Source organism: Carica papaya, chromosome 4, assembly GCF_054855325.1.
Source record: "Carica papaya isolate Zhongbai chromosome 4, ASM5485532v1, whole genome shotgun sequence".
Lineage (NCBI taxonomy): Eukaryota > Viridiplantae > Streptophyta > Magnoliopsida > Brassicales > Caricaceae > Carica > Carica papaya.
This window is the reverse complement of record NC_142312.1, coordinates 17,526,835-17,548,694: the sequence shown is the minus strand read 5'-3', so window position 1 is coordinate 17,548,694 and position 21,860 is coordinate 17,526,835. Positions and strand designations below refer to the sequence as shown.

Sequence of the window (21,860 nt, the reverse complement as noted above, 5' to 3'; positions counted from 1 at the left end):
GAATTAATTAGCCCAATCTTTATCATCTTTATTATCTCAAATCTTCAAGGTTAAATTCTAAGTGGTAATTAATTTTTTATTAAAAAAAAAAAAAAGGCAAAAAGAAAAAATCTACCGAGACAACCGGCTATAGCCGGTGAGATGATCGAGACAGAGTAATCGAAAATAGGAGACGTCACCGGGAATCCCAAACAAAAGATAAAAAAACATTCAACACTGTTCCCTTGAAGTTCAGGGTATTATCAGATTTGGTTTTTGTCCATAATAAGGAGGGAGATTTATATATAACTAGTAAATATATGCGATACAAAGCTTTTACGCCCCAACTCTCTCATGGTCTCTTTCTCTGTTCATATACTAATTTTCTCTTCCACTAATTCTTTTCCCTCATTATTTTCTCTGCAAACAAAAGCAAAACACTAAACGCCTAACACTTTGTGTTCTGTACGAGCAGCAAAAGCAGTTTTTTTATTTTCTCGTTTTTTCTGTTACGAAACATCTGAATATTACCCTTTACAGCACTCCGGTTTCTTTGCTGCGATCAGGAAGCGTTTTTTTTTTTTTTTTTTTTTTTTGCAAGAAAACAGTTACAGCTTTAGGAAGAGAATGCAACGGAGTTCAGCGGGTTTGAGTTTGACCCGAGTGGTTTAATGGGAACCGGGTTATGAGGTTTGGATCGAATTGTTTTGTTCTTGAGTCGTGAAATGAGTGAAGCTGAGATGGGTTCAGTGCTAAAGCAGGCGCTTAAGAGACTTTGTTGCAGTAATGGGTGGTGTTATGGGGTTTTTTGGCGCTTTGATAAGAGAAATTCCTTGTTAGTACTCGTTTTTCGTTTCTTTTTCAGTTTTGCATGTTTTGTTTGCTTAAGCTTTTTTCTTCTTTCTCATATTTTCTACATTTTTGTTTTGCTTTGTTTCTCTCTCTCTTTTTTTTTTTTTTTCAATTTTTTATAGTTATCTTTTATTATGTATTTTGTTTTTTGTTTCCATGTTCTAATGAAATGAGCTTCAAATTCTTTTTCAAGATCTAAGTTTAGTCGTTGCATTAATTTGTTTTCTTATCTTCTATCCCTTTTACATTTTTGTTAAATTTGCCTCTTGAGAATTTTTTCAAAAATCTTTTTTCTGCAGCATTTCTTTTCACCAAGATTCTAATGAGGATAGTTAGATACCATCTTTTTGTTTTCTTTCAACTTATGTTATTTGCATGGGATCAAAAATTCACAGTGCCCCATTTTTAACATTTCATCTTGGACCAAGATTCTAATGAGGATAGTTAGATACCATCTTTTTGTTTTCTTTCAACTTATGTTATTTGCATGGGATCAAAAATTCACAGTGCCCCATTTTTAACATTTCATCTTGGAGATTAAACATGGGAAATAGTAAATAATTTGTCAAAAGTTTCTTAACTGTGAACGTCTGTTTTACAATGTTAATAGGTTGTTGACTTTTGAAGATGCGTATTACGAAGACCAGATGGGAACAGTGGTTAATCACATGCTTCTACAGGTCCACATGCTTGGCAAAGGGTATGCTCACAATATAACTACTAATTGTTATCCTGAAGATATTGTCATCAATTTGAAAATTTAGGGCACCAAATGATCTCCTGTGGGGTTAATCACGTCTTTCTTGTCTGAATTAGAATCATTGGGCAAGCTGCTTTGGCTGGTAGCCATAGTTGGGTGTTCTTTGATACTCATGGTGAACAGTCCAACTCAATTGGTTCTGTTACAAATCAAGATATATTTCAGGTTTTTCTTTTTCTTATGCACTATTGAATATTTTTAAGCTTCATCACAGCAAATTACAAAACTTCTCCTAGTAGTTTGCAGCATTTCTTGTTTAGCGGTTATAATTTTGAAATTCACTTCAAATTTTCTTTTCATTCTGTAGGAGGAAACCAGCACCGAGTTCCATCATCAATTTTCTTCTGGAATAAAGGTTAGTATCTTCGTTGTTATTAAATATGTGTGAGAAGACAAATTGCGTTAGCATATATTATGCCTTTGTGCGTATCATTGCAATTTGTAATGTTATTTGAGCTGTTTGTATACCATGGTTATATCAAGTTTGGTACATGTGGTTCCTTTCTTCATTCAAGCTAAAATTTTTAACAATTACTCCCATTTGCAGACGATTGTCACAATCTCTGTTGGATCACGAGGAGTCGTACAGTTTGGATCCACTCAGAAGGTTAGTACAATGGACATAAGTAATAATTTAACCCTTGGTTTAGCGGGAGACAAATTTTGTTATATCAATGACTTGATATGTGAGGCCTTTGTGTTAACCACTTGACCAATTTGCTTCAGAATCCTAATTGCACAAAGTCGCAATGACCATGAGAGCCTAAAAAAGTAAAGCATTATCAAGTTTTCTATTAACCAATTATGCTGTGTTACTTGGTAGATCATAGGCCAAGAGAAATTACTTCTCATTATGGTAACTCCAAACTGAAAAGTTGGTATGTTAACCATGATGCAGTCTTATAAGGAAAAGGTGTCAAATTCATTAGATTCTAAATTGAAATTCTCAATGAAGTAAATATTTGAAGTCTGTGCTTGAGTTCTATTTAATCTAATGCAAAAAAAAAAAAAAAAAGAAACACATAATGTACTGAAAGCAGTGGTAATTGGTTATAGGTTTTGGAGAGCTTGGAATTTTTGGATCAAACAAAAAGAATGCTTCAAGGCATGGAAAGTATTGATGGGCTTATTCCACTGGAACATGCATCGTCATCTTCGGACTTTTATGATCTTGATGGGTTGTTTGCTACATTAATAGCATCAGAAAATTCTTCCAGTGGGAATCTGGTCCAGGTGTATGGTGGCAGCTCAACTGAGTTGATAGGAAATGCTGCTTGTTTGTCAGCAAGCCCATCTCAGTCTTCTTTCACATCTGATTTTTTCATAGGGAACATGACTCCCATACATGGGGATTCATGTCATGTTTTCAATCAATTACAAACAGATGTTCCAGAAGCTCAAGGCGAATTATCTAGTAAGCCTAATACCAAGATTCAGAGTTTTGGCCTACCTACATCTTCTGTCAACAACTCAGTTGACAATGTTCCTTCTAATAGTGCATGGAGTGATGATTCTATTTTGGCAGCATTTGAACCAATATCACTGCCAGAAAAAGGAATGCAAGATCTTCCAGGTGTATTTGTTGCAAAAACAGACACTCTTGTATCTCGAGGATCTGCAATAAAAAGTTGTCTAGGGGAGTCAAATGTTTCCTTGAAGTATCAATACAGATCTGGAAAACTGACTCCTGACCAAAATTGTCCTCTTGAAAGAGCAATTGACCATCCTAATATATCTGAGAAATTTAAGGAAGCTGATTTATTGGCTGATATCTCTAGCGCCTTTGCAGTGGATGATCTGACTCAGTGGTTTGCCCTGTCACCAGAATACGACATTGACAAAATACTAAATGCAGCAAATGATTATTATTCACAACCCCTGCATGTCATGTCAGAGTCATTTGGGCTTATTGGATTGAATTCTTTAGCTGACAATCCAATCAAATGTTCAGCCAAATCTGCACAATGTTCTGATGCTGATACTGTCATATCTGATGGACAAGAAGTGTCCATGATAATCCAAAATGTTGAGAATGATCTCTTTGATGCTTTCGGACTGAGTGTTGCGTGTCACCAAAGTGGGGAGAGTTGGGAAGAAACTTTAATGCCAGTAGTGAGTGCTGTTCGCTCAGCTAGCAGTAGTGGCGTAGCAGAACTCAAATCAGAGTTTGAGGTTGGTTTCAAGACCACTCCACAGGAAGGATTATTTTCTGAAGGACTTAATGAGCTTCTAGACAGTGTTGGTACTTCCAGTTCTACTAAATCTGGTTTAGAGGAGCATTTTTCTACTACTAAAAGAAGGAAAGTAGAAGGTTCATCATCTAATTGTAATCAAGTTGAGTTGGTAAAAAGTCTTTCTTGCTCTGCTGGAAGCATGAATTTGAAGCAGCCCTCATCAGATTGGAACAAACTAAATAATAATGGATCCAAAAAGGAAGTTCTTCCAAAGTCACAGGTGGGTTTGTGGATTGATGATAGCTATAGCATCAATGCTGGAAATGCAGTAATAAAAACTACTAAGAAGCTCGAGGAGCCAATGAATACTAACAGGAAAAGGGCTAGACCTGGGGAAAGTACACGGCCAAGGCCAAAAGACCGTCAGCAGATCCAAGATCGTATCAAAGAGTTGAGAGGAATAATACCCAATGGTGCAAAGGTACATGCTTAACTCTCTGCTTTTCGGATTAACATAAGTTAGGGAAAAAGTGCATCAAAAAATTGGAATATTATGAAGGATTACAGTTATTGTTTTTTTTTTTTTTCGAAAGGTATTCTCTACCATACAAACTGTAGTATTTGGTGCTGATATTTATGTTCTTATTTTCTACCATGCAAACTGTAGTATTTGGTGCTGATATTTTTGTTCATTCTTTAATAAACATTTTGCGGCTAATTTTACAGTGTAGTATTGATGCTTTGTTGGATCTCACGATCAAATACATGCTTTTCTTGCAAAGTGTGACAAAATACGCAGACAAGCTTAAACAGACTAATCAGCCAAAGGTAAGCAGACTTTCTTTTATTTCATCTATAAAATTCAATCTGAAAAGAAAAAGAAACAAGCACATTCCCATGATTACTACTCATCTCAAATGATTTTGTAGCTAATTGACCGGCAGCATGGACTTCTAAAAGACAGCAATGGTGAGAGTCACGGTGACAGTAGTGATGTTGATGGTGGTGGTGCTACATGGGCATTTGAAGTTGGAGGAGAAACAATGTTTTGCCCAATTATAGTTGAGGATCTTAGCCCCCCTGGTCACATGCTTATAGAGGTACATGAATGAAAAAAAGTCCTTTTTTAATAGCTCGAAGAACCTTCCATTACCGGGACTCAGTTCAAATTTTCTTCTTATGTTTGGTTTCAGATGCTTTGTGAGGAACAAGGATATTTCCTTGAGATAGCAGACAATATTAGGGGTTTCGGGTTGAACATACTGAAGGGAGTTATGGAGGTTCGGAAAAGTAAAATATGGGCCCACTTTGTCGTTGTGGTAAATACAAAAACACTAGACCTTAAGCAACAAATTCAGACGACATAAGTACAATTTAGAAAATTGATTGGAAAATGTTTTACAGGCAAACAAGCATGTAACACGGTTGGATATATTTTGGTTCCTAGTCCAGCTTCTACATCAGACGGATATTAGTGAGATTGATTCCACAAATCAAGGAGGTAACATCATGGATAGCACATTAAATGGTTGTCAACAGCCTTTGCTTCCGCCGCCCATGAATCTGGCTATGACCTATCAACTGGGTGCTCTATAAAAAGATTCTGTCGATAACTTTCTGTAAAGCAGAGGTGATGGATGAAGATGAAAAGGAAGTTCCATGTTCCATTTTAACAACCTAATGAGAAATGGAAATGGAAATGAAATTTGTTTGAGTAGGAATCATTTTTGAAGGATTGACAAGCCATCCTGAGTAGGAAAATGCTGAAGTATACAGCTTTATAAAACTAAATAACTTTAGGAGAAAAAAACCTGGATAGGAAGTTTTCTTAGCATTGATTGGGTGTATCTTAGGTTACATACTAGTGAACAGACATGAGGTTGCCGAAAAACTCTATTTGTTTTTGTTTGCAATTTGTTTTGGCTGCTACTGCCATAACCTGTTTATAGTCTGATGCTAATAGAAAAGTTATAGGCTAACTACCAAATTGTTTCATGGCCTTTCTGTTCCTTTTAGAACAGTCGTAGAAATTTTTCTATCCACCTACAAGTAACCTTCCCTTATATTGTTACTGGCCATCAAAATCTATGGGAGACTAAATTCTTATTTTTATTTGGATAGTTCCTAAATTTATTCTTCTTTTTGACAGTGCGAGTTCAAGTTCTGAATTGTGTGTTTCGTAATTTAAAGCATTCATATTTGAAAAAGAAATTTATTAAAGAAAGTAAGTATTTATTTATAACTATTACCAATTATGTTGGTTGGTAAAAGAAAAAGATGAATAATGAAAAGTAAGGGGGGGTTAACATCATCTGGTCAATATGACGAACTTCAAGAGAGGTTATTAAGTAAATGTTATAAAATTACAAGATATTGATGATGGAAGGTGATGTAGAATATTGTATTGTGTATTACATTGTTTTTTGTATGTATATATATATATATATATATATATATATATAAGTTTGAATATGGTTTTTAAAGTTGCCTAAACACCTAGTAAATATAATCAAACATCCACTAAAAGAAAGTGTCATAGTCTATAAGACAACTTGACTTGAATAAATTTGTAACTAATGAGGCGACAATTAAATATACAAAAAAGTTTAACCTTATGGAGTTCTAAAAGTTAGATCTCAAACCAAGAAAATTATTTTAATAAACTTGAAGAACTGAAAGATGGGTGTGTGTGTGTGTGTAAGCAAGTGTGTGTACACACACACACACATCTATCTTAATATTATAATTAATTAACCACATATTTTCTCTTTGTTCACGGATTCAACCTAACAAACTTGCACTTAAGAGGAGAATGTGATAATCTATAAATAATATATCATGTCATTCTTATAAATTAAAAGTTTATCATAAAATTGTTACTAACTAGAATGACAAGTCAAGCTCTAGAAATAACACCATGAGATGGTTTGATTTAATTTGGGTTGGAGGCACTCAATTATTCCTCCAAACTTATATGTAAGCATAGAGAAGAGATGGACTTTTAATTATTGTTTTCAAATAAAATTGCATTGTCCTAATACTAGTGTCCAATACATAGTATTATTTTTACCAAGTTCTATTTATATCTATTGCTACCTTTTTTTAGTATTAATTATTTCTTCAAACAATAAAAGTTCCCTTTAAGCTTTGTTGTATTATTTGATAAATTAGTAAAACAATCAGAAACCAAAAAAAAAAAAAAAAAAAAAAAAAGAGTAAAAATGATTGAGATCATACATGAAAAATGAACTTACAAATATTAAGAATAATCTTTATAAGATTACACAAACCTATTGTTACTAAACTAGCATGTGGTAGAATATTATTTGTAATGCGATAGTTCTAAGTGCCATTAGTATAAAAAAATTTATACTTAATTTACTAATTTAGAGACACTCAAATTCAAATCATTGATACTGTGTAACTTGAGTAATTATTCATATCATAAAGATATTTGATTATTTTTCTTTATAAAAGGACTCAAATCATATACGACCAATATTTTGATTAAGAATTTTTTAAAATTAAAAATTATTAGATTAGTAGTGCTTGAGACTCGAGACATTATAAATGGCATCAAAACACATATTAGGTTCGTGACTCCAGACTACTAATTTAATAATTTTTAGTTCTAAAAAATTCTTAGTCAAAATTGCATAGTTTTACATCATCATATATGATCTCGATTAAGACATCAAAAATATGAGTGGTGGAGATTGTGATATCTTAATTCTAAGTTAGAAAAATATATGATTTTTGAGTTTTATATAAGAGATGAAGTTACACACAACCAATAATTTAAATTTTAGTTTTTAAGGGTCGGTAGTTTAAATGTAAAAATTGTTAAAAATGATAGTAATTGAGCTTGGGACATCACGTTGATAGTTCATTCACCATTCGCAAGGATATAAAAACTACTGTGCTAGACGAATCATTGACTACTACCAAATTTGGCTATAATATCTAGGTATAGAAAAAAATCACATTTCAAATTCATGAAGGTCACTATAGTAATGTCATTCATACTTACAAATGCATCTGCCACCTTTCGAGGTATAACAAATGACATTTTCAAGCCATTACTTAAAAAATATATTGTGGTATTTTTGAATGATATGGTCATATAAACAACAAATTTTACTTTGAAAAGGATTCTTCAAATGCTGAAATAGCATATTTGTATGATCAAATATCCAAGTATTACAAAACTTGCATCATGTAATTTTGAAGGAGAGAGCCCATATTGGCGCCAACAAAAATAAGTAAATTAAAAATGGTCTCAAACAATTGAAGTGAGTTGAAGAATTTTTCTGACATTATATGTCACTTCAAAATACTTAAAATAGAGGTTTTGGAACCCTTGAACAAAAAGAAAATAAATGATTTAAGTAGATCCAAGTAAAGAAATTTGTAAGAAGTTTTTCAAAGTAACCTTGCTTGACAAAAAGATTACCACAAAGTTAGAGAGGAAAAGGCATAAATTTTGTTGCAACCGCAATTAAGATTTTAAATATGCAATGACGAAGTCTTGTGATATTTTGTGTTTTCTTCTAAGAGCAATTTTTAACATTTCATTGTGCTTTTTATTTTTTTATTTTTTATTTTCTTGGTAATTTGTTGCATCACACACAAGAAATAATAAACCCATGTTAACCAACTAAGTTCCAAAGTGGTTCAAATGACTTCCATACCTAGAGAGAGAGTAAAGATGAAAGATTTTACTCAGAAAATACACTTTGGTGGAGTAATTATAATGTGAGGATAAAATTACATAAGAAAAATAAGAAAGATTTGATGTGTTTGGTTGATATAATATATGTCAGACAAGTTATTAATGAGAGAGATGCACCAAGTATATGGGAGAAATTAGTTGTACCAATATGCACATGAGAGAAAATAACAATATGTTCATTTGGAGAATATAGGATCAACTCATTCTCCCTTTATCTTCTTTAGCTCCCTCACATGGTACCTTTGTAGATATTATGAACAGAGTTTGGTGGTGACTGATTACCTTTGTAGATATAACAAGTATTTACACCCATCAGAAAATTTTATACAAAGAGAGCTGATAAGAACAGATTTGAAGAGAAAGAAAGAAGCACATATAGTCTTTGTGTTATAGTCAAGTTTCCCATACCTATTATTCAAAATTTGGATCAAACACAATTTAATAGAATTTAATACTCTTTTTTTTTTTTTTTTGTCTTTTTTCAAGAAAAATTCATATTCTTTTGTTGTTTCTTCTTACAACTTAGTGGATTTAAGTGATAAAATGTTTGATTAGTGAAACTAGTTATCAATTGTTTACTTTTAAATATGTTGTCATTAATTCATTAATCAAGTTTGGTATCTGTAGTTATTCTTAACCCAAAAGGAAACCTAATTAGCAGCAATGTCTTTTATTTAATGGAGACACATAAAACCAACTCACTGTTTTGAAAGGTCAGCATGAAACCCTTTTTTCTTTTTATAAAAAAAAAAAAAAAAATTCTAATTTTTTAAAGCACATACTTAATTAAATTGAAAAGAAAAGAAAAAAAAAAATTAGACACAGAATAATGTGGAACAGAAAACTAATTTTTGATAGTTAACTCTGCTTTTCAAATAAGTGCAGCTCTTTCCATTCAACTCATACCAAATTTAAACTTTAAAAATAAGCTTAATGGATTAAGATGTTAACCAAGCTGAGAGGTCATATTCTTTTATATATCATGACCTAATAAAACATGATTAGGAAAGAATAAGTGTAGTCAGTTAGTGTAATGAGGTTTGTACATGCACCTACCTACTTTGATTAAGTAATGCTTGTGAATCTTATTGGTGTCTCCACTTTAGTTGAATGCCACTAGGAAAAGGATTTTAATTAAGCTGATGGAATTAGAGTTAAACCCAAAAAAATCCACATCTTTATTTATACTCCTTCAATAGTCACTCAGCATATGTCATACAAAGCTTCAACTAACCCACAAAAATCCCTACATCATCAATCTGAAAAACACAGAAAATGATTCTAAACATGAAGGGTCTGATTTCATGGTTTGGTTTCAAAGTATGGAGATTTTTGGAGAGGGCATGGGAAATAGGCGTAGATGACCCCAGAAAAGTGATACATTGCCTTAAACTAGGACTGGCTCTTACCCTTATCTCCTTCTTATACTTCATGAGACCTTTGTATGAAGGTTTTGGAAAAAATGCAATGTGGGCAATAATGACAGTTGTGGTAGTTTATGAGCAAACTGTTGGTAAGTTACCTAAAATTGGTAATCGAATCATCAACTCTCCTATACGGGTGTTATGTCATCCGGGTTAGATGTTCTTTCCAACATTTTTAAATATTACTTGTCCGTGCTGGCTGCAGGTGCAACTCTATATAAAAGTTTGAATAGAATGATTGGAACTTCTGTTGCTGGATTTCTTGCTGTTGGTGTTCACTGGGTTGCTACTCAATCAGGCCAAAAATATGAGCCTTTCATTGTTGGCATCTTTGTTTTCATCTTAGGTTTGTGTATTACTCATCTTTTGTTGATCAAATTGATGGCAAAAAAGAAAAAAGAAAAACTAAACTTTGTGTTTTCCTCCAGGTTCTGCTGCAACCTTTTCCAGGTTTATTCCAATAGTGAAAGCACGATTCGATTATGGAGCTCTCATCTTCATCCTCACATTCAGCTTGGTCACAATATCAGGTTACAGGGTTGATGAATTGCTGAAAATGGCTCAACAAAGGGTATCCACCATTATTATTGGAACTTCCTTGTGCACTATTGTGATCATGCTAGTATGCCCTGTCTGGGCAGGTGAAGAGCTACATAATTTGATCATTCTGAACATGAATAAACTAGCCAATTCCTTAGATGGTTAGTCCTCCATTGTAGCTACTCATGCTTAGGTTCTTCGCCTTTTTCCCCCCCAACAACCCTTCACTTCTTTTCAACTTTTCAGGTTGTGTAACCCTGTTTTTCAACAATGTTGATCAAAATAATGAAGAATCCCAGACAAAATTGCTTGGCTATAAGTCTGTCCTAAGCTCAAAGGGAAATGAAGAATCTATGGTACGTGACAGAACTGATTAGATATGGAAATATTAGGCTTATAGAAGAAGTTCTTTTAAATCACAGTTTCCTCTTTTGCAGGCAAATTTCGCTAGATGGGAGCCGGCTCATGGTCAGTTCAACTTTCGTCACCCGTGGGAACAATACCTCAAAATTGGAGCAGCAATTAGAAGGTGTGCTTATTGTATAGAAGCTCTCAATACTTGCTTGACCTCAGACAATCATAAGGTTAATTTTTGGTCTTTCTGAAAATCTTAACTAGTTTGTTTTGTGAACTTATAAAGTAGTTAATGCAAGAAGGATTTTGCACATTAACAGGCCTCTCAAGTTATAAAGAAACAAGTAAAAGGTAGCTGCTTGAGATTGAGTTCCATCTTTTCAAGTGCAGTAAAAGAGTTAGGCAAAAGTATTCAGTCTATGCGAAAACCATCCACTGTAAACTTGTTTGGAGAAATGAATAATGCAGTACAAGAGCTTCAAAACGACTTGAAATCTATTTCTGATTCACTCAATTTAAGTCCGCCCTCAAATCCACAATCTCTTCCTACACTGATGGAGATCATTCCACTAGTAACTTTTGTTGCTTTGCTGATTGAAATTGCATCGCGGGTTGAGGTCATTTCTAACGCGGTTGAAGAGCTAGGCAATGTAGCTGAATTCAAGGATGCGGAATCTCCAAAGAAGTCGAAACAAAATCAGAATAACTAAACAACTTGTAGCAGATGAATATAGGAAAATTGTGTGAGCATGCAGTGAAGAATGAAAAAGGGATATGTGGGTTAAATATTAAACAGGTTTATTCAACTGCTGATATTAGTAAAAAGAAAGTGGCGAGTGTTGATGATGATCAAAATCTTATAATCTATTTTGTATTTTCCATAAACTTATCCTTATACACAGTCTTGAATTTAGTATGGTTAAATATATTGATGATGTTTTTCTTGTGTCAACTCGAAAACTAAGTTCGATTTTATCAAATACATTATTCAATGAGTTGTTAAACCTTATTATGTCTACATACATATACATATATTCATGTACTTACAAGAGAAGTATTAGAGAGAAGGCAAAATTATAAAAATGATTTACAAAATTTAACAGCTCAATATTTAAAAAATTCATAACTCTCTTAATTCTCTCTTTAGTTGTATGAAAAATTTACAACATGAAAATTATATCTAAATAAGTTTAATAATAATCAGAAATTGGCTGTCGTAAAAATGTTATATTATGTTTCCATTGTTCTCTAGTAACTTTTAATCATAATGTTTTATATCACAACCAGAATAAATCAGAAAAAAACCATTTCTAGGTTAAATGAAATTAGTAAATTTATAATAATAAATAAAAAAATAGTTTCAATAATAAATAATACTAATTTTTGGAATTTTATATTCATTATTTTCTTAATTGGCATTAAAAAAAAAAAAAAAAAAAATCCTGCAATTTTAGAAGGTTTCTGAAATTCTTTCTGACTGACTACTGCTTAGAAAAACCATAAGCATAAGCCCTAGCTTCTTTCTCTTTACTTTCTACCTTTTCGGTTCTGGTAATGGAAGAGACAATCGTTACATCTGAGAAGCCTCCTAATCCCTCGACGTTCAATCCTCCTTGCCGGATAATATGCCACGTGTACTTTCTTCTCCGTATCTTAATCTTCAGATTGTTTTTATTATTATTATCATTTCTGGATTTCTCCAATCTTTCTTGCTGATTTCCTCGCCTAGTGTTACTTTAATTTCCGATTTCTGCTTCACTTTAGTAGCTAATGGACTTTGTATGGTTTAGTAGCTAATGGACTTGTAACCTGCATCGTTGTTAATTAATTTTTAGTTTGAGAATCATATACGTTCTCGATTTATGTCAAGTGAATAAATAATAATGTCCGACGTCCAGAAGCCCAAATTACTATCTAGTTGCGGGTTCTCTGGAAGATTCTAACTACTATTGGTTAATTTTTCTTTTTCTTTTTTCCAAATTTTATATAAAATTTAAGTATTATTAGCAGTTTGTCATCTTAACATTTTTTTCCCGCTTTCATTTGTTTCCAGGTGCCAGAAGCAATTTTCACAATATACTTGTCCTAGATGCAACTCCCGTTATTGCTCTCTTCAGTGCTACAAGGTAGTAAGAAATTCTTAACCGAATGTTCATTTGAAATTCTGAATGTTTTCTGATTTTTGTTTAGAACTTTTAAAGTGTTTTACCTTGTTTTGAAGGTAACAATAGCTTCGTTATTTAGTGATTTTAATATTTCATGGAATAGGGTGTTTTCACGAATGCTAACTGAATCAAACGTAACTATTTGTTTAATGATTGGGTTTATGTCTAAGGTGTTGTGGGCTGGGTGACTGAAAACTGTTGGGAACATATCAACAACATTGATTGTGTGTTTATGCTTGTATATTTAAATTGTTGATTTTTTTTTGTTGCAGTCCCATAGTCTTCGATGCACTGAGTCATTCATGAGAGAAAATGTAGTTGACGAGCTGCAGCAAGCTCAGCCTGATGATAAAACAAAGCAAAAAATGTTAGACATACTAAAACGATTTCATTCAGAAGAGAAAATGGATAGTATGGATGAGGATGGTAGGTTTTCTAACTCTTTTATTATTATTATTAGAATTTTTCGTAATAAATTGAGTTATTTCTGGAAAATTTTTGAGATTCAACATACTTATTTATGTCTATTGATGAGCATAAGAAAGAAATTCCTTTTTGTTATTCAGATATTAAATCAGTGATGAATATGTTTGTTTCTGATTTCTTGATTAATTTTTCAATAAAATTGTTGATATCAAGCTTGCCTGATAGGGATGCAATCCAGTGTTCATGGTTTATCTAGATCTTGTTTTGCAGTTGTAATTTTCTGGTGATAGCTTTTCTATTTTTTGTTTCTCTGTTGATATATTCAGCGAGTCATCTTTCTCTATATGTGTGTGTCTGTGTTCATAATCAAATAAAATAAGACACTGGCTGAGAAGGTAGATATCACCACATGCACTACTGCCTTAAGATACTTGTACAGATCTAATACATCCATTGGGTAATTATATAGCTTTAGATATTATAACGGAAAGATAGTCTATAATAATTTCCATTGCATTTTCTTGAGGATTCCAACTAGTAGGAACAAGGACACTAAAGTATCGTGTACTTTTGCAATTGCATTTTCTTGAGGATTCCAAATAGTAGGAACAAAGACACTAAAGTATCAATGTACTTTTGCAAATTTTCTCTTTTCCCCAGCAGGGTGTGACCAGGAATATTACAAGGTATCTTTATGAACATTTGTGGTTTTGCTTTTGAACCTTTTGGTTTAGTTCTTTTTATCTTGCTCTGATCTTGCTTGGATAGTGTATGGAAACTATATTTGGAATTGTTGAGGCTCTGCTTTGTTCTGGTGATAGCAATGACTCATATGTTGATCAACTTGCAGATTTTATTGCATCTTCCCATTACTAATTTCTTTTCTTGTTTGTTGGTAGATTCAACTCTCTCAGAGGAGATCATTCAAAAGGTTTTATCCGGTATGATTTCTGCCGATTCTTTCTGTTTCCATGCTTTTTAACTTTTTCCTCTGCAGTTCACCTTATGCATTTCCAACTAAACAGAGTTTTGCCTATAAAGTCAATGTGGGAAATGAATTGTTTTGTCATCTGGAAGGGGGAGGTGCTCTTTGACTATACTCATACCTCAAAACTGATATGAGTTGTGTTATCTCTCCTTTATGCAGGAGGTGAAGTTAGTTTTGATGATTTATCTGCAGAAGAGAGGAAAAGTTTCCAAAGAGCCTTGGCATCTGGAGAACTGAGTAGAATGATTGAACCATGGGAACCTTGGTGGTTGAAGCCCTCTGCTGGAGTAATTGTCCTCAGCAAGGAAGGAACACAACTTGTTCAATCTCTTGCTGAGCAGGAAACGCCAGTACCACCAAAAGATGATCAAGAAAGTAACCTGTCAAGTGGAATTCCTCCCGGACCTAAAACCCCACTGCCCCCAGTTAGCAAGCTTTGTACTGCAAAGCCGTCTCCTTTCTTAGCATTTCATTTGTTGGATATTATATATAGCTACTGTTTCACACTTCGCCTCTACAATGGTGATTGGCAGTCAGATCCTACAGGATCAGCAATGGTGGTGCTCAGTGTTTCCTCTGTTTTGGTTCAAGGCGCGCAGCCGGAATCAGTGTTGGAAGCTCTGTCTTACTGCTTGGAGCAAACTTGCTCTCCAGCTTACAGGCATATCGGTGGTGTACAACTTGGGTTGCTTCTGTTTGATGATGTCGTGAACCTCGTTTATCTAGGAGGCTCTGCTTTAATCTGCTTGCTATGTGATCTGGAGAGGCTGGTTCAGGCAGCGGCAGGGGAATTGAAGTCAGAGAAGCCAAGAAGGTCAAGAGGGACAGAAATGAAAAGTAAGCTCAAGCTTGCAGAGAGGAAAATTTATTTTACAATGTGTTGGGTGCATGAGCAGCCAGCAGGAACATGGTCTACATTAGCAGCTGTTGTTGAAGCAGAGAAAAGTTTGGTGATGAATTATGGAGTTGGCAAAGGTTTTAAGGAAATAGGCGATGGAGCCAAAAACAAGGGCAAGGTTTTGATTGAGGAGATGGAATGAGTACTGATCTGCCTTTGGTTGTCTGACTGAGAATGTTCTTGGTAATGAATTTGTTGTTTTTGCTTATCAGAAAAAAAAAAGAAGAGAAAAGAAGGATCTAGACCTGTATCTTTTGCGGCATATATTTCAAGTGAAATTTTGTAGATATAAAGAAACTTTATTTATCAGCTGAAAGAAATGAAGAGATTATTTTTATGTGGCAACAAAAAGGGGATTTGCAACTGATTGAATTTTCTGAGGACCTTATTTGAGCAGGTAAGTGTAGTTTTTAAAAGATATAATTAATCATCAAATATTTATTAAATTATTACATTTGAAATCTCCACTCCCGTCATTAGCAAGGATCATACTCTTAAAAAGTGAAATTCTATTGATTACCATTTAATGCTAACTGAACTAAGTAACAACACGTAAGAAGGTTAAATATATTTGTCTCTTGAGATAAACCCTAACAATATTTGAGAAACTAAACTTAAATATTCAATTACAGATGATCTCCAAATTACTAAAATCAAATTCAATCCTCAATCACAAAATGTTATTATTTTATATTACTTTTTTATTTTTATTATTACTTTTTCTATATAAATTTTCTAAAGCAATCTTTACATTCTGGAACCATATTTGTGAGGTTTAACTATTTCAATCTCTTGAGAAAAGAAGAGAAAAGAAAAGAAAATGTTCCAAAATTTATTTTTATCATTTTCGTTGTTTGTCTTGTCAGTATTCTTATAATTATTTATTTTTTTTTTCCTTTTCTTATAAGCCAAATAAAAATCGGTCATTAATTTCTGTAATAACCGACTTTTTTCTGCTTATTTTTGCAACAAAAATTTTTAAATCCAACACAGTACTGTTATTTATTTAATTAGAATTTTTGTCATTTGTTTGGTCAAATCAGTTCTCACAACAAACTAAGTCACTTTGCACTTCTTCTTTGACACATTCGGTGAGAGTGTTAGAAGATAGAAAACGGTTCCTTCTGTCTCCTTGTAATCGCTTTTAGTCCTAACCACACATACGTAGAATCAAAATAATTTAATACAAAATTGATCCAATAAAACTTGACAAACTCTCGAATAAAATTTGTCCCTCAAAAAAAATAAAATAACTTAATATTTTCGTTGATTCTTGCAATTATATCCTCTTACATAATTATAAAAAAATTTACAAATTTAACATGTAAATTAAAATAAATAATATATAACTTAATATTTTCTTAATTTTAATAAATTAATTAAAATCATTAATTTATTAAAGAGAAACTATAGTAACTTGGATAAAAATAAAATATCATCCTTGATTAAGAATAATCTTTAGATTTAATTTGAATTTTTAAATTTAAGAAATATTAAAACATGATGGTAGTGAAACCACCAGCTGAGTTCGTGTTTGTTTATGTTCTTCTTTAAGTTAAGCAAGCAAGGAGCCAATCACGACATCACCCAGACTGTATCAACAAGGTCATAACTAGTGTATTGAAATTTTTGCATACATTCATTAAGGCATGACCAAAAGCATATAACTTCTTCAGCTAAAAAATGAATTGCCAACATTCAATCACCTGGAATTTAATAACTTCTTACAATCCATAATTAGAAGGCAACCTTAGCTTGTATAAGATATTTCACATTCATGTATGTGCAAATCAATATAAAGAACTCATTATTCCAGTCCCACTTCACCTCTAAGTATGTCTCTGCTTGATTGAATATGCGTTTCAGAGCACTATCGGAGCAGCTCTCTCTGCGTCACTGCTAATTAAAGCTAAAACAGGAAAGAGAAACCCAACAAAATATCCTACTCGCTGCAGAATATTGGACTACGCATCTTATAACTATGCATTGAGCTTCCTCATGCTAGTTCAGCTCCACAAAAAGGCTAGCCTGAGGATGCAAACCTGCATCTTTCAAGGATAAAGAGAGCTTATCTGCTCCATAAACAGTCCGTGGAAAGTTGGATACTAGGCTGTAATTTTCAACTTCTAAGCAACCCAAAGAATCAACATAGTCATACAAACATTGGATTGTTGCACTGCTGTGAAACCTCCGGTCTTTGCGTTCTCCAGATGGAAACCGGACCAACACCTGTTTCAGGGAGAATACAAGTCATAACAATGTTTGACTAAAATCCGACATTCAATATCTTCAGTTACGTATTCGTATTATCAAAATACCCAATAACAGACAAAGATGTCGTGATCTCCTTTTACTATTAAAGAACGTAGTTTCATTGACTTAATTTGAAACAGACAAAGAAGAAAATAGGTTGACACTTTTATTTCTGAAAGAAAAAAAGGCTGACACTTTGATGCACTTGCACAAAATCCTCATGCATAAAATCCCACCAAAGCCACATGAATTGAGGAAATAACACATATAGACTGACACCTTGCATTCACTTGAAAAAAAAATCACCTAAATAATCACTGTATAGAAACATGCGGTAGCAGAAAAACTAAATAGGCATCAAAAGTAAACTTTGAAAAAGTCTTTTGGCAGCATAAGAATAAAATGTCAATCAAACTTGGAGGGAAATTACTTGTGTAACATCAGGTCCTTTCTCTGGTTCAGCACCAAGTGCCAAAGCTTTCTCCTGTCGCAGTCTAGCTCGTGCAGCCTCTCTTTCTGCAGCTTCGCGTGCTTCTCTTTCACGAGCCTCTTCTTCCTCTTTACATTTCCTCTCAGCTTCTGCGGCTTCCCTTTCTAAACGCTCTTGCTCTTCCCTCCTTTGACGTTCCCTAGCCTTTTAAGGAAAGAATGACAGAAGTGTTCAAAAAAATAAACAGAAACTGAGTTGCATAACCAAAATGTACCGTCTAATTAACACCATACCTGATCAGCTTCAAGTGCTGCTCGGTAAGCTGCATCCTGCTCCTCTCTCAATCGCATATTAGTCCTTCTTTCTTCTGCATCAAGTCTTGCAGCAACAAGAACAGGGGCACTTTCTTCAAGAACTCTTTGTAGTATCATAAGAAGCTCCTCAGGGGAATTTGGTCCCTCAACCTGCAGAGAGAGCACATATGGAACCACAAGTAGAAGACAGTTAGCAAGAGTAACTTCTTAACATACATATACCTATCCAACAACCGGACAGAAGGGGATTTCTGTCAAACAATTCTATCACATCAGAGCAGCATTTGTAAATAGATATCTCTTAAAAATGCAAATTTTTGGATATTCATATTCACCTAAAGGTGCACAAAGTTAACCAACAAAGAAGACGAATTGAACCAAGTGACCCATGTTGACTAGATTCGCAAAGAGGTTGGTCTAGAAGGTAAGCAATAAAAAATCAACAAAATTCATCATTCCAATTATCTTAATCTTCTTCTTACAGTACAACAAATTAAATTCAAGGAAGACAACAACAGAAGCAGAGAACTTCCAAACATAAATTTAGATATTTCCAGAGCTCATGAAGATTATGATCCATAACTGGAGACGAACTTGCTAAAACTAACTTCATATATAGTAATCAGAATCACAAAAAGTTCAAGAATATTTTCACATCCGATTTAACCTTATCCTACTTCAAAAGTATTCACCAACCATTCAAGAAACTTAAGCCAGTTAACCCTCAAAAAGTTCCCCAGCATAAAGCATATCAACACAAAACTAACCCACAAGCAAGTAAGGTAAAAATATCCCCAGTATGATGCAAAATGAATAAGAAAGCTGCAGCTCCTGCACTGCAACTACAGATAAATATTAATTTCTTTTATGGAATATAAGTATTAAATTCTAAACTTTAGGCCAGTGATGCCAAAATGTTTTTCCTCAAGCAAGTGGTTGATAATTTGTATCACATTATGATAATTTAAATCTAGCACGATAACCAAACTACTTCATCCAACTACCAACTAAAATGCCATGAGAAAATAAATACGATCATAAAGAAGACTCCCCCTCTCACCATTCCTTGCTCTCCTATCAAAGAGAAAGGAGAAGAAAAAAAGACTAAAAAAACAAAGGAAAAAAGAAATAAAGACATGCAGAATGTCCACTCAATCACTAAATTCTTTGTTAGATTAATCTTCAACCACTATATTGGTGTCCTTCGATAGATCTAAAAGTCCTCCTCAGTTTCCTCTAATGAGACATCCTTGAGAATGCTTTCACCCTACAAGGAAAAATATTTTTCGCAGCAGCCCTAACTCCTCCTAATGCAATCTTCAAAAACTTTACTAGGATGCTTTCAACATTTTCCCTTGTTAGACAACCAATAAATATAATTTTCAATACTTAAAAAAAAAAACAGAAGTCTAATTATCATGCCATTTTCGTTTTGTGGAATTTTCACGACATCTTCAAAATCTTATTTAATTAACTTAAAATGAAATCGATATTTCAAAAGTCTCAAGTCAAAATAGGGCGGAAGATTCTTTTATTGAGAGCTGATTTATCTTTACCAAAGAAAAAACTATTGTAGCAGGTTCACGAATAAAATTAACATCCTGAAATTTAATTACCACGGAACTTTAATTCCTGATCTGACAAGTTGAGGCCAATTAATATGAGTTACAAATGCTACAAGAGAATATCATGATAATTAGTCTTCTTTATTTATTTATTTTTTTCTTTTCCTTTCTGCTATCTCATTACCACAGACTTGCGGAGAAAATCCCAATTCTTCTAAAGATAGAACTTTTTTGTTGCTCCAAATAAGTACCCACGACTTAATTACTATTGTAATAAAGAAAGGGTATACTTGCAATATATAATTTCTACTTTAAACTTCCATAATAAAACTCAAAATTTTATCTCAAGACCTATATTACACGTCTAAGAATGTTGTTCCACATTGCATTACGGACAACTCTATACAAGAATAGGAATGTTAAGCCAATTTGTAACCAAAAACCATGGTTTCCTCATTCTTAGTTTATTCCCCAGACATAAGCCACATCCCTTCGTGATTGAACACTTCTTTAACATTTAGTTCAAATATCAATCTAGCTTCTTCTAACACAGACTTTTATGAAACTCAAAACAGGGATCGTCATTGAAGTATACTACCACAAACACAAGATAGCTGTTATCTTCCTCCCATCAAAACATGCCAGCATACCACAGATGCGATGGTAGTTATCAAATTAACAAAAAGACATTATTTTTCTAGCATACCTGCTGAAGCAGAGCGATCCTCTGATTCGTGGCCGGCATAACCACAGCACAAAATGGGAACCTAGAAGCCTTCAAGCTGTTGCTCATCTTAAACCCCTCACTAGCACGGATGCTCCCTCCCCAAGAAACGAAGTTCTCGTTGATAAACGGCGCAAGGGCCTCATTGCAGAGCGTCCTCTCACAGAACAAGGGCGTGTCCGGATGATCCGGCGAGTGCAAGTACACGAACAGCAGCTTGAAGGCGTTCCTTGACCGCTGCAGCGCGTCCATGAAACCTTCAGCCACAAAATTCGGCCTTAGGTTCCCGTACTCCCTCTCAAACGCAGCCACGAAGTCCATAGCCTCGGACGCCGCGGCCGACACCGACACTAACCTGGTAGATGACTCCCCTCCCCGACCGGAGCCCGACCCCAGCCCGATCATACCGAGAGAATAGGAGAGGACGCCACCGGCAGCCCATAGTCCGAGCCCAATCGCACCCGAAATCAACCCTAGACTTCCCGAAATAACCGAAATCGGCAAAGTAATTATCTTCCACGCTAGACCAGGAGGAGCAGGAGCAGTAGCAGCGGCGAGCGGTTGTTCCCTGTTGAGTAATTCGGGAGACGGCGACAGAGGAGAGGAAGTGTCGGTGGCATCGATGTTATGATTGGTAGTAGTTGTGGCATTATTAGGTTGTTGAGGGGGATTTGTGGAGGTGAAGGAGGAGATCGCAAGTTCAAGGTCCCATCCATGGGCTTGAAGGATCTCGGTGCACAAATCGAGGTCTTCAAGGCCAGTGATGGCTTGAAAATACTCCAATTTATCGGCTACATCAACCATTATAGCAGCGTGAAAAAATTAGGGAGGAGAAATTTAGGGCTTTTTGGATTGATGGTAGAGAAATTTGAGGGTTGGGAGGAAGGAATAGCGAACTGTCTTCTGGTTGTCTCGTTTGCGAAGTAAGGTAAGCTTTAACACAAGGTGTTCGAATTTTGCAGTGGTGAACTGGGAGGAAGGATTATATATATAGCGGAAGTTCATATAGAATGGGGGTGTATGTATGTATATATTTATATAATCCTTGTATAAGAAGGATTTATGCAAAATAAGATGATTACCGTTACATGCTGTCACTGAGACTATCGAATTGGTAATGTTCGTTTCACTCTTTGTTTTTTTAAAAAATTAAATTAATTCTTAAAATTTAAAATTTATATAATTTAATTCGGATTTTTAATATTTTCTATTTTTTTTAGAAATCCCACTTGTTTGGAACCCTGCAAATATTTAATTATTTTTTGGGCCACGTGTACCACGC

At 34.1% G+C, this 21,860-nt stretch overlaps 4 protein-coding genes across 4 annotated transcripts; 3 read left to right on the top strand and 1 right to left on the bottom strand.

The window, feature by feature from the left end:
• The first annotated feature begins 262 nt into the window (after positions 1–262).
• LOC110807353 (Serine/threonine-protein kinase WNK (With No Lysine)-like protein) lies at positions 263–5,913 on the top strand. Its single transcript, XM_022032475.2, has 10 exons — positions 263–814; positions 1,442–1,531; positions 1,648–1,756; positions 1,899–1,946; positions 2,139–2,198; positions 2,648–4,246; positions 4,492–4,593; positions 4,695–4,865; positions 4,959–5,084; positions 5,170–5,913. The coding sequence occupies exons 1-10, from the start codon at positions 705–707 to the stop codon at positions 5,359–5,361; spliced, it is 2,607 nt and encodes an 868-aa protein (XP_021888167.1). The 5' UTR covers positions 263–704; the 3' UTR covers positions 5,362–5,913.
• Positions 5,914–9,594: 3,681 nt separating this feature from the next.
• Positions 9,595–11,715, top strand: LOC110807345 (aluminum-activated malate transporter 10-like). Its single transcript, XM_022032464.2, has 6 exons — positions 9,595–10,010; positions 10,127–10,267; positions 10,350–10,622; positions 10,708–10,817; positions 10,899–11,045; positions 11,136–11,715. The coding sequence occupies exons 1-6, from the start codon at positions 9,773–9,775 to the stop codon at positions 11,523–11,525; spliced, it is 1,299 nt and encodes a 432-aa protein (XP_021888156.2). The 5' UTR covers positions 9,595–9,772; the 3' UTR covers positions 11,526–11,715.
• Positions 11,716–12,258: 543 nt separating this feature from the next.
• Positions 12,259–15,650, top strand: LOC110807360 (HIT-type Zinc finger family protein). Its single transcript, XM_022032482.2, has 5 exons — positions 12,259–12,449; positions 12,869–12,941; positions 13,253–13,406; positions 14,306–14,347; positions 14,554–15,650. The coding sequence occupies exons 1-5, from the start codon at positions 12,370–12,372 to the stop codon at positions 15,432–15,434; spliced, it is 1,230 nt and encodes a 409-aa protein (XP_021888174.2). The 5' UTR covers positions 12,259–12,369; the 3' UTR covers positions 15,435–15,650.
• A 1,292-nt stretch (positions 15,651–16,942) lies between these two features.
• On the bottom strand, positions 16,943–21,632 carry LOC110807350 (UBX domain-containing protein). The gene is made up of 4 exons (XM_022032471.2): positions 20,561–21,632; positions 18,269–18,439; positions 17,976–18,179; positions 16,943–17,521 (listed from the first exon to the last, which is right to left on the bottom strand). Exons 1-4 carry the CDS (start codon positions 21,380–21,382, stop codon positions 17,294–17,296), a joined length of 1,425 nt encoding a protein of 474 aa, XP_021888163.2. The 5' UTR covers positions 21,383–21,632; the 3' UTR covers positions 16,943–17,293.
• Between the last annotated feature and the right edge of the window lie 228 nt (positions 21,633–21,860).